Source organism: Aspergillus undulatus (assembly GCF_047715775.1).
Source record: "Aspergillus undulatus strain CBS 261.88 unplaced genomic scaffold BDV17scaffold_7, whole genome shotgun sequence".
Lineage (NCBI taxonomy): Eukaryota > Fungi > Ascomycota > Eurotiomycetes > Eurotiales > Aspergillaceae > Aspergillus > Aspergillus undulatus.
Window position 1 is genome coordinate 113,934 of NW_027396611.1, and position 11,537 is coordinate 125,470.

Below are 11,537 nucleotides of genomic sequence, written 5' to 3' on the forward strand. Positions count from 1 at the left end.
AGTTATTCGCAATTTGTTAACTTTCGTTATGGTTTCCTCGGGTAATGTTGCATCGTATTGATAGCTAGGTAGTATATCACATCTGCAACACCACATCCTCATCTCTATCCACCTCTCCAACGCCATCGCCATCATCCGGCAAAACAAACGGCATCGCCCCCACTCCACCCGCATCACTCACAACGGCCATCTTCCCAGCCATCTCATCCAACTCCCGCTCAATATCAACATGAATCCTTAATTCCTTCTCAACAAGAACATTATAGACATGGCGCAGCTCATGGAAGTTCATCCCTGAGCCCTTCACGACACTAGTCGAGTCACCCACAAAATCACGAACAACATCCTCACGAAGATGGGTGAACGCAAGCATGATGATATCCTTTGACCACGGACAAGCGCGCATCGCGCGATAGAAGACGCTCTTTGCGCGGAATATGTCGTTGCGGCTGAGTTCGAAGAGGATGTAGAGTTTCCAGAGGGTGATGCTGGAGTGACTGGGTGATGTTGATGCTGAAGAAAAGGAAGAGGAAGGGTTTTGATGTTGGTTCTGGTCGCCGATGGCATTTTCGAATGCTGCGCGGGCTGAATGGAGCGTTGAGCCGGCGTATGTGGGGCGGTTGAGCTCGGTGTAGATTGAGAAGAGGTGGGTTGTTATTGGTATTGAGATATTGTTGGAGGCGGCGGAGGAGGAGGAGGAGGGGTTGGTGGTGATATCGCGCATGATATCGCGGACTCTTTCGTCGATGCGGAAGCGGGACTCGTTCCAGGCGAAGAGGGAGAGGGCGATTGTGTTGTGGGGGAAGAGTGTTATGCTTTCTTTTAGAATATTGCGGATGTGAGATGGTTTGTAGAGGGTGCTCGTTCGGAGGTGGTAGTAGATGAGTCTTGCGCGGGATTGGTGGAGGAGTTCGGTGGTATAGGATATGAAGGGTTCTGCGGTGTCGGGATTTGGAAGGGTGGATAGTCTGTGGATTGTTGAAGTGTATGCTTCGAGGGACTTATCGAGGTCTTGAGCATTTGCGAGGTAGGTGAGGATGGCCTGGCAGTTTGTACAGGTTTCGATGATGTTGGGCTTTCGGTTTGCTATGGCACTTTCCTGGGCTTCCGCTAGATACTGGGCACGTTAGTATTTCTCTCAGATTCGGAAGGATTCACTTACGCTGCGTATTTTCAGCAGAATTGTTGCGCTGAAAGACGGATGGCTGGTTCCATTAGGAAATGTTTTGAGATCGACATTGTTTTGTGGCATAGAAACCAAGAGACGAGCCGCGTCGGATATATTCCGAGCCTCCAATAGTTCCCATATCCAGGTATGCCAAAGCAAAACGACGTCAACTCGTTGCTCATCCGGAAAAGATTTGCTCATAGATATGGCTGTTGCCCAGACATGATCAGCAGCTGCGTGGTTGCCGCTCCGGCGCTCTATGAGTGCGTATGCATTGTAGAGCCGAAGGCTAGACGGTCGTTTTTTGAGTATCGATTTTGCATACTTTCTAGCTTCCTTCTCATTGCAGACGAATTCAACGGCGACTGTGTACTCCGCCAATTCTTCATTGGAGGGCATCGCATCGACCAGTAGCCTGAGAGTCCTTCGAACCCAGTCACGAACAACGCTGCACGCTGGATCAGACGAGGTCTTGAGCCATGAACTAAAAGAGTGAAACCATGTTTCAGGGTTCGCAAAGTATGTGCCAAAATTATGGACAAACTGCTGATGCGAGAAACTTGTCGGAGAGAGTATAGTCTCTGCTTTATTGCTGAACCTGGGAAGCCAGTCATCGAGCTTAGTATATGAGACAGCTGACAAGTAGTTTTGCAAGAAGCTGTCACCCATCCAGCGTCCGGTGCCCCTGCAGTTGTTGAAGGTGATAATAGGAGACAGTTGGCAAAAGCAAAGAAAGCCATCGACGAGCGCAGAAGTTGAATTCGGTAGCCAGGCTAGAGAAATGACCTCACGGAGGTCAGTCGCGAGAACAACACGGTAGGGGTCATCCTCTGGCTCGTCCAAGCTACGGGCTGGAAGCTGAGCATTGAGCATGCATTCTTGCTCACAAGCCGTCCAAGACGCCAACATCGATTTCGGAGTGAGTTGAAACTTTGACTCAAAGACCTTTGGGTCGAACAGTGTCGCATTGCTATTCCGCCAGCCCTTCGCTCCTAGCTCACCAATTCGAGGAACCTCCGAGTCCCAGAAGTCTGCAAAAGCCGCAAGCGTTCCGCTCGCATCTGTGCGGATGTCTAGGCCCGGTGGTGAGAAAAAAGTCAATTCTAGTATACCCTGCCAAAGCCCCGTTGCCTGCTCCATGTATCCTGATTCTCGTAAGAAAAGTGTAAGACGAAGGAAAAGATACACATGCACCCGAACTTTCTCAGGACTGTCCGGCGACGACTTATTCAACCGCAGGCAGTCGGCAAAGGTTGCAAAGCACCGGTCATGGGTGAAGTTCAGGAACTCCGTTTGACGGAAATCAAGGTATTTTACCCAGAGTCTGATGTACTGAGAGTTGGACTTCAACGTGGAATGCCATTGCGCGAGCAGCTTTTGTGTATCCCAAAGCTTTGATCCTTCTTCCAGAAGTCCCACGAGAAGGCGATCTCGACCGTCGGCTTGTCCAATCTTCTTCAACGCCTTTTGGTAAAGGGAGAACTTGATATCAGCTAGACTGTTTTGCTCTGCGTGGGTCAAAGAGCTTGATTGTTTTGCTGAACCTCTAAGAATAGTCTCTTGGTGGTCGATAAGCCGTAGCCAAGCATCAACGTCGGTGGGGCGTTCTTCCACGCCCCGAGAGAGCTCTATATTGCGTTGCTTGATGTCCGCGTCCGGATCTTGTCGAACAGCTTCTTCGCCGATCAACTCGCCGTCAAATACGGGTTCCAAGTCGCTAGCGAGACCTTCGTCGGGTTTCAGCTTGCCATGGATCGACCGGTACCCGTATTTCTCATCCTCCGTGTCTGATGCCTCAGGTATAACCTCATGGCGTTTTCGACGCGAGATTTCTAAAGGTACAAAGTCCTTTGATGAGGCTATCGGATCTATCGTAAATGATGTCGGTCGGACTCGCAATAACCTAGGAGGCGATTTCTGGGATTTTGATAATAGTCTCTTCGACCGAGCTTTTGACGAATCTGTGCGCACATCTGAGCTGATCACTATTTCATTCTCTCCGATACTTTCGCGATCGATCCTGTAGTTCGGAGGAAGGCCTAACACACGGCCTCGGCCAATGCGAGAATAGTGAGGGACACTGTACCGGTGCACCGTCCCGTATATTAGGTTGTACTTGTCTCCTTTGCGGTCGACCAAATAGAGGTCCGGCGAATCCTTTGAAGGCGGCTTCACGGTATCCGTGGACGGCGGCGTGCTCGGCGTGGGTTCGCTGACAAGCTCTCGTTCACGGCGACTAGTGTGCTTCCGCGACCGATGGGACTCTTTGCGATCGCTTCTTCGCTCCCTTGATCGCGAGCGATGACTATGTCGGGTCTCATGTTTCGAGCGGTGTCTCGACCGATGCCTTGATCTGTCCCCCGACTCGACTCGTTCGCGACTGGGGAGGTCGCGACGGCGATCGTTATCGGGCGGAGCTAGTTGGGGCTTGAAGCTGGCGAACCGCGGGATGGCCTTCTTTTCCTGGATTGGGTTAGCAACGATAGAAGCAGATCCTGATCCTTTCAGTCATACCTGCGAGCCAGACGAATCCATGCTCCTGGACGTGGGGCATTGTCGTGGGTGAGAAGCATGTAGATATGGAGAGTGGTGATGGCTGGAAAAACTCCGATCCCGCGTTCCGCCTTTCCCAAAAAAAAAAGTTGCGGAGCTTGAAGATTTCCGCTCGAGCATTTTCCTCAACCCCCCCAGTCTTCTGGAGTGTTGCATTTATTGATCCTTATTGTTGAGGGATGGACAGATATTTTCAGCTTCAATAAGGATCGTACCCTCGAGAATGGCGTCCTCCCTCGCCGCGCAGTTGTCGCAGATTGCGGCCAACTCCACCAACCAGTTGAACCTCAAAGCACAGAGACTAGCGCATTCGCAGTCTCTCATTTTCGACAAACGAGTCGCCGGATCACAAGACTTCGATACCATTTACGATATTTGCTACCGCGGTTTCCGAGAAATATGCGAGCTCGATGCTCGTTTTGCGCAGTTCGAGCGCTCAATCTTCAGCGAGCAGAGCAAGGCCCAGGATCGGACGGAGATGACCGCTGAGCAGAATAAGGAGCTAGATACAGTACTGGAGGCTTTCTTGGCTTTAGTTGGTGGAAGGCTTCTGTTGAGTCCGGCTGTGAGGGCTGTGGAATGGCTCGTCAGGCGCTTCCGGTACGCCTTCGGTTTGATCACCCAAATTTTCGTGATAGCTAACAGACTTATAGAGTACACGAATATAATACCCAGTTCACGATACTTACGTTTTTACCATACTACTCGACACCTCTATTTCTGAACCTGCTCGCGATTCTCCCCGAAGACCTGCCCTCGACCTTCAAGGTGCTCATTCCCTATAAGCGGAGCGCAATCAACCCCGTTCGCCAGGCTATCGTCCAAAGCGCGATTTCAAATCGAGACATGATTACCACCCTGAACAACCATGTTCTTCAAGTGAGTCAGCAACGAGCCCATCATCACGCACTGCTGTCGTTTTGGGCGGGCATGATCACAGAGGGCGTTGCTGGATCGCTGGATTCGTCGCGCTCGGGTCGGCGAAACATCGAGAAGCAGAAACACGACAATATCATACTTCAGATTCTCCCGGTTCTCAACGATGGATTGGCGTTGAAGGATGTTTCCGAATTGGTGATTGGATGCTACATGGTTTGCGTCGTGCTCGCACAAAAGGCTGAACTGCAAGAGCGAGTCTTGGACGGCTTGATGGAGGCAGTCGCAGGATCTTGGACTGAAGAGACCCTCAATTCCGGGCTTATTTGCATTGCCGTTCTGGCACAGCAGAAGTCCGAACCCGTGCTACCGAAGCCAGTGTTCAAGGCCATCTTTCGCCTAGACAACCCGTTGAAACAACTGGCCGAGATATCAGCCGAGTACAAGACCGCCAATCTGCTCCTCGGTCTTGTGGCTGGCTGTGTTGGCAACCTATCGAGCCAGAAAGATTCTGCCCGCTTGGATCTCGTGTCATTGATGTTTGAGAGCCAGCTTTTGGGCGAGGCCGAAACGGGCGAAGCCATGGCCTTGATTCTCCGAGCTGCAAGCAGCATTGACGGGACAATATCTTTGGACGCACAAACGCACCTAGCAGACCTTGTCCAGCATTTCAACCGCTCCCAATCACTCCAGCCGATTTTCCAAAAGCTGATTGAAGAATCGTCCTTCGACCTCAGCACTTTAGAACACAACCTGCAGACGGCTATCGAATCTGTTCCTGCCCCTAAGGCGGTTGAAGATGTTGAAATGGAGGATGCGGATGAGGAAGAAGCAGCAACCGATGCCTACGACTCAGCTTTGGAATCATTAGCGAAAGAGGGCCCGTTCAAAACCTCCTTCCTTAGCACCTCGTCCATTTCAATTTTCGATGGACTCGTGCAGGGATTCGCACTATCCGTTGGCTCTCAGGACAGGATCAGCTCTTTTGTCGAACTACCTGTTCTGTCCAAAGCGACTGCCACCACGTCACCCCAATTCCTTTCGTTCTTTCTCCGAGTCTTCACTGGCCCGTATCCTCCCGGTACAAAAACAGCTGCATTGAAAGTCGTCTCATCCGTTCTTGACACGTCGGCCTGGAATGACGTCGATGTTCAGGCAGTCCTGCCTTTCATGCTCATTGCCCTCTCAGATCCCTCGGAGAGAGTCCGCTCCGGAGCAGTCGATGCTTTGGCCGTCATCGGCAAGTTGGCGGAAAAGAAAAAGAAGGGCAGCGTCTGGGCTCGCGATACGCTTTACCAGGATAAACAGTCGAAGGCCATCCCTTGGCTTTCCTCTAGTGACTTCCAAAAGGTCATGGAGCGAGCCGTACTCCCTGAATTGGAAGAGTGCCGCTCCGATGCCGATCATGTTGGTCGTGCCCTCGAGAACGCCTTGAGAGGAGCATCATCCGAATCTGCTGATGCGCTCAAGAAACCTCTGCGGCTGGCACTGTTCACTTTCTTATGTTCACACGCAGTCCAAGTTCCGCTCTTCTCTCCCAAGGGTGAATTGCTGACCCTGCTCAACCGAATTGACAAAGCTGGTGGCACAACCCGAACCCACGAGCTGGAGCCCTTGTTGAAGACATGGCGGAATATGAGTGAGCAGGAGGTCAAGGCTATTCATGAAAGGGAGCACATATCCATTTCCGACTTTGAGGATCGGGTTCTGAAAACGATCACTCCAAAGGAAAAGGACGCCATCAGTCTCCTTTTGTCAACCGTCAGCCCGTACTCCACATCCCTGCGAAGCTCCTTCGTCTCCTCTGTATTCAGCCGCATGGGCGACATCTGGGCCAAGGTCTCGGAGGAGCGAAAGATTGCCGCTGCTGAGAAGCTGTTCGAAATCTCCATCCAAGACTCTGAGTCCCCTCTTGTCAACAACTGTCGGGACCTTCTCCGCAGCGTAGAGCTTCCCGGCCCTGTGCTCCTCAACTACCTCCAGCAAATCCCCGCCTCCATTACGGACATTGACTCTCTTGCCCCTGCACCGAAGCGAAGACGTACTAGCCAGAACAACATGATTGCAATGACAACCAAGGACGAGGCCAAACTCAGCAAGCTCATGGACAAGATGACATTCATCCTAGAACTTGTGGATGGATCCAACCCGGAAACTCACCCTGAACTGACAGAAGGTTTGTTCCAGGTTCTGGCCGCTTTGCACCAGTTCAAGACGCAGATCCAATCCGGCATGAGCTACCTCCTCAGCTTGACGCTCGGCAGCCTTCTCGCTATTGTCAACCGTTCGAAAGGCGGCAAGGCGCAGTTTGATACATCAGTTGTTCGCGCCGACATGGTCGTTGACTGCGTTCGCACGACAGAAAGCCCCCAGGTCCAGAATACGGCTCTTCTCCTGGTCGCTGGCCTGTCTGTCATTGCACCAGAGCTTGTCCTCCACAGTGTGATGCCCATCTTCACATTTATGGGCTCCAGTGTCCTGCGCAAGGATGACGATTACTCGGTTTCCGTGATCGACCAGACAATCGACCAGGTTGTGCCCGCCCTCATTCAGTCTCTGCGCCACCAGAAGCGCGATGTCGTTTCTGGCACCTCAGAGCTTCTGCTCAGCTTCACTGCTGCATTCGAGCATATACCCTCTCACCGCCGTCTACGTCTGTTCCATGCTCTGATCACGAAACTCGGAACGGAAGAGTTCCTGTTTGCGGTCCTGGTCATGCTCGCAAACAGATATTCCATGGACAAGGCAGTTCTGGTGCTCATGACTGGACTTGTTTCGGATGCTACCGCGACGGTCGAATTGACTACCTACAGCAAGTTTTTGGATTTGGTCAGCGACTCGCTCAAGCCCAAGCCTGGCATCTCACAGGTTCTCCTCGGCATCGGCAGCGATGACGGCCGTGAGCCTCACAGGGTTGCCGTCGATCTGCTGCGCGCATTAGCCTACCTCTTCAAGCACTCTTCATTAAAGGTCAAGATCGCCAGAGCGCTTACAATCGAAAGCGCAGATGCAGGCCGAATCCGCGAACTGTTCTCCAAGATCCTCGAGCAAATCCTGGCTATCGGCGAGTCCATGCAGAACGTCAAGCCCGTCCACTCGGCTGCTGGCGATGTGCTCAGCGGACTCTTCAGCACCCTCACGACGATCGACTTCCTTGATACGATTGAAGCCCTGCTTAAGCGACCAGATGACGCCCTCCGTCGCAAGGTCCTCAGCTTACTTGCAGCCCGTCTGCAACAGAGCCCTGAGCGAGACGGCGATGCACAGATGCGCATGCTCGACTTCTTGGCTGTCCTCGTCGAGATCGTGCAATCGTCTCCCGACATTCTCCTCAAGCATGCCGCCGTGACCTGCATCGACCGGATCGCCGAGAAGTACGGCAAGAAGGAGCCGTCCAAGGTCACGCACGCCGCGCAGGTTGTCGCAAGCGGCTCATGCATCGGCCAGGAAGACGACCGCATCCGCATCAACGGCGTGTTGTGCCTCGCGTCCATGGTGGAGGTCCTCGGCCAAGCAATCATCCCCGCGTTGCCCGAGATTCTCAACCGCTCGCTCGCCCTGCTCGAAACAAGCTTGCAAAAGGACAAAGTCAACGCGAGGCTCCACGACGCCGTCTTCACCCTCTTCTCCGCCCTATTCGTCCACCTTCCCTACATGGTTTCGGCCTCCCACCTCGACCGCTTGCTCTCACTCTCCTACACCTCCGCCGCCACCGAGGACGTCGAAAACGACAACCGCCAAGAGGCACTGCGCTTCATGGCCCGCAAGGTCGATATGGCATCTACATTCGCTTCCATTGACCGTAACTGGCAGCAGGCTGTCTCCGCCGGCCCCGCTGCGACGCGTGAGGTTCTGGAAGCCGTCAGTCTAAGTATCGAGAAGCACCCCAAGTCTGCGACAATGAAGAATCTGTCTGTTTTGAGCACCATCCTGTTTCGAGCGTTCGACCTTCGCCGGGAGCAAGTCGCGCTGTCGTCGAAATCGGCGTTCGACATGGAGGATCTCGAAGAGGTCGAGGACTTGGTCAACGAGGTCACGATCAAGATGATCTACAAGCTCAACGATACCACATTCCGACCTATCTTCACCAAGCTCGTCGACTGGGCCACGGGCCTGCCGAAGAAGGATACCCAGGGTGGTCTGGCGAGATTGACTACCTTTTACCGGCTCTTGCAGGTCTTCTTTGGAACTCTCCAGGTATATTTACCCATCTCAACCCGTTTCTTGACGAATGCTAATTCCCAACAGTCCATCGTAACCGGCTACGCAAGCTACATCATCGAGTCCGTCGTCTCCGTGCTGTCAACAGCCACCCCCTCAAACACCAACACTGCCTCTCTCTGGCTCGCAACAATGCGCATGCTCCGTGCCGCGTTTGAGCATGATCAAGATGGTACGCCCACCTACACCCCCTCCATCTCCCTCTCCTCAAACCACAATCAAGCATCTACTTACTAACAACTCAAAACAGAATTCTGGCAATCCCCCAGCCACATAACCAAAATCTCCACCCCCCTAATCAGCCAACTCCGCCACGCAACCTCCGCATCAACGCTAAACCTCCTGTCCACCGAAACAATCCCCACAATCACCGAGCTCGCCGTCGCCGCCGACTCAACAGATAACCACAAGGAACTGAACGCCGTACTGATGCGGTACCTGCGCCCCTCATCGGCTGCCATGTCCAGTAAGAAGAGTGGTGCTAACGATAACGCTATTGGCGGCGGCGATAACCCGCATACGCGCATCGCGGCGCTCAAGGCAGAGCAGTCTCTCACTGAGACGCTAGGTGAGGACTGGCTTGCACTCTTGCCGGAGATGTTACCGTATATTTCGGAGTTGATGGAGGATGAGGATGAGGGGGTTGAGAGGGAGGTTAGGAGGTGGGTTAAGCAGATTGAGGGGGTGTTGGGGGAGAGGCTGGATGATATGTTGACTTAGTTTGCCGCAGTCTGGCTCTGGCTCTGGCTGTATGAGTGGTGGGTGATGATGGGAAGGGATGGCGTTCGGCTGCTTGTATATAGGTTGTTTGGCTTAAAAGTTGGGTGTTGCTTTTGCTTGCGCCATGCTCTTTCTTTTGTTGACTTAGATATATCTATCTGTCTATATCTCTTAATGCATATAGAGATATTCTTTTCTTCATGAGGTTACATATCTCGCAAAGTGTTTTCAGTCACATTGGAAATAATTAAAGGAAACCAAAGGAAATGAAATAACTTTTCTACCTTCCTGATAGATAAGAGAAGAACTAGCTGCGCCAGTCCCTATCATAATCGAAGACCCATCCGAAGCCCTACACATACCAGCGATACAAAACTCCATGAGTACACCTGTCTAGCATGCACAGCTGCGCCGACCTAGATTGAATTGAAACCCTTTTTTTTTTGTCCATTTTCTGATATGTTCCCCCCCCCCCTCCCCCCCCCCACACTCCCCCCAACCACCTTTTTTCTTTCGATTTTTTGATTTTCGCGTTCGTATCTTTATCTCGTCGTTCCGTTTCGGTCTTTGCCTTCGCGCCTTTGGATCAGAATTACGGCAGAGCTGCGTTCCATTCAAAGCTTAAGCAAATCCCTTCCGCAAATTCTCAAATCTCGACGAGGGATACTCGAGCTGGTTTTCGGAGCTATCGAGGTTATTCACGCCGCCCAAGGAGTCGACCAGCTGCATTAATCGTTAGCATCATCTCACCCATGAAAGGAAAAAGAAAGAGAAAACATACCGTCTCAATCAAACTCCCCCCACTCCCAACCTCGCGATCCCCAGAACTCTCCCACCACATCCCACCACCGAGCCTATTCTGGATAACATACTCCGCCTTGCGCTTAATAGTCGCAACGTTATCAAAAGAGATGAGTTCCTTCTTGGCTTCATCAAAGCTAAAGCTCGCGCCTGTCTCCTCGTCCTCTTTAACAATCGCACCTTCCTTCGGAAGGACTTTATAATCCCAAATCCCATTTTCGAAACTCCCCATCCCGCCGACGTCGCTGAATTTTGTGCCGGGGCCTTCCGTTCCAGCGAACGAGCGGCCGTACAACGGCATGCCCAGGTTGATTTTTCCCGGGGCGATGCCAGCCTCGATGTAAGCGGTGATCGCGGTGTGCGTATTGAAGGGGGTTGAGGCGGGGTTTGAGGTCGAGGCAAAGAGGTTTGCGTTGTGGCCCGTGATCGTGTCCCAGCTTCCGCTGTAGTCGTAGGCCATGAGGTTCCAGAAGGAGAGGTGGGCGTCCATTTCGGCGAGGTGGAGTTTGTTGAATTTGCTGGGGCCCGCGGGGGATGCGATACTGAGCAGGAAGGGGTGTGTGGCGGAGGTTTCGGTTGCGTATCTGTCGAGCTCGGCGCGGGTTTCGGCGAGGAGAGAGACGAAGTTTGTTGCTTGGGTGTCGTCTTCGGGGTACTGCATCAATCAATCAATCAATCGTTAGTCTGTCTCTTATTGATGAGGGAATGTTAAGGATGATAGCTGAGCTTACCTCCCAATCAATATCCAACCCATCCATGCCCAAATCCCCCATCAACTTAACAGCCGAACGGGCAAACTCCTTCCTCCCCTTCTCCGTAGCCGCCGGCTGAACAAAGTTCTTCGAGTACGTCCAGCCGCCAATACTAAGCAATACCTTGAGGTGACGGTTCTGCTTCTTGAGCAGGTACAGCTGCTTGACGCACCCGTAGGCGTTGTTCGTGGCGGGCTCTTCCCAGCTATCGGTTTCATAGTGCTTCTCGAGATCGGAGTATGTGTCGCTAAGATAGACCTCGCCGGTCTCGGGGCGGATGTTGGCGAATGCGTACAGGATGTGCGTTAGGTGCCGCGCGGGGAGGTCTTGTGGGTTGTGCTTGCGGGCGTATATTGCCTATCTAGAGATGTTAGTATGTGGGTGGAGACGAGGCAAGGTTATTTGTTTGAGTCGGATGGACGTACCCAGTTGACGAAGTAGGCCAT

At 52.6% G+C, this 11,537-nt stretch overlaps 3 protein-coding genes across 3 annotated transcripts; 1 reads left to right on the forward strand and 2 right to left on the reverse strand.

Annotated features, from left to right (window-relative positions):
* Positions 1–39: 39 nt before the first annotated feature.
* BDV17DRAFT_254797 (uncharacterized protein) lies at positions 40–3,708 on the reverse strand. The gene is made up of 3 exons (XM_073756829.1): positions 3,683–3,708; positions 1,163–3,631; positions 40–1,117 (listed from the first exon to the last, which is right to left on the reverse strand). The coding sequence occupies exons 1-3, from the start codon at positions 3,701–3,703 to the stop codon at positions 77–79; spliced, it is 3,531 nt and encodes a 1,176-aa protein (XP_073618876.1). The 5' UTR covers positions 3,704–3,708; the 3' UTR covers positions 40–76.
* A 66-nt stretch (positions 3,709–3,774) lies between these two features.
* Positions 3,775–9,538, forward strand: utp10 (snoRNA-binding rRNA-processing protein UTP10; the record flags this gene model as incomplete). The annotated part of the gene is made up of 4 exons (XM_073764177.1): positions 3,775–4,321; positions 4,375–8,794; positions 8,846–8,990; positions 9,069–9,538. Exons 1-4 carry the CDS (start codon positions 3,945–3,947, stop codon positions 9,536–9,538), a joined length of 5,412 nt encoding a protein of 1,803 aa, XP_073618877.1. The 5' UTR covers positions 3,775–3,944.
* Positions 9,539–10,159: 621 nt separating this feature from the next.
* On the reverse strand, positions 10,160–11,537 carry BDV17DRAFT_279744 (glycoside hydrolase family 18 protein; the record flags this gene model as incomplete). The annotated part of the gene is made up of 4 exons (XM_073759766.1): positions 10,160–10,261; positions 10,320–10,994; positions 11,071–11,448; positions 11,517–11,537. The coding sequence occupies 4 exons, from the start codon at positions 11,535–11,537 to the stop codon at positions 10,160–10,162; spliced, it is 1,176 nt and encodes a 391-aa protein (XP_073618878.1).

Excerpts from the sequence above, each read along its gene's own strand:
- BDV17DRAFT_254797 (XM_073756829.1), bottom strand. The coding sequence starts at position 3,703 with ATGGATTCGTCTGGCTCGCAG. Across the intron at positions 3,632-3,682 it reads TGGATTCGTCTGGCTCGCAG|GAAAAGAAGGCCATCCCGCG; the intron begins GTATGACTGAAA and ends AACCCAATCCAG. Across the intron at positions 1,118-1,162 it reads TTCTGCTGAAAATACGCAGC|TATCTAGCGGAAGCCCAGGA; the intron begins GTAAGTGAATCC and ends TAACGTGCCCAG.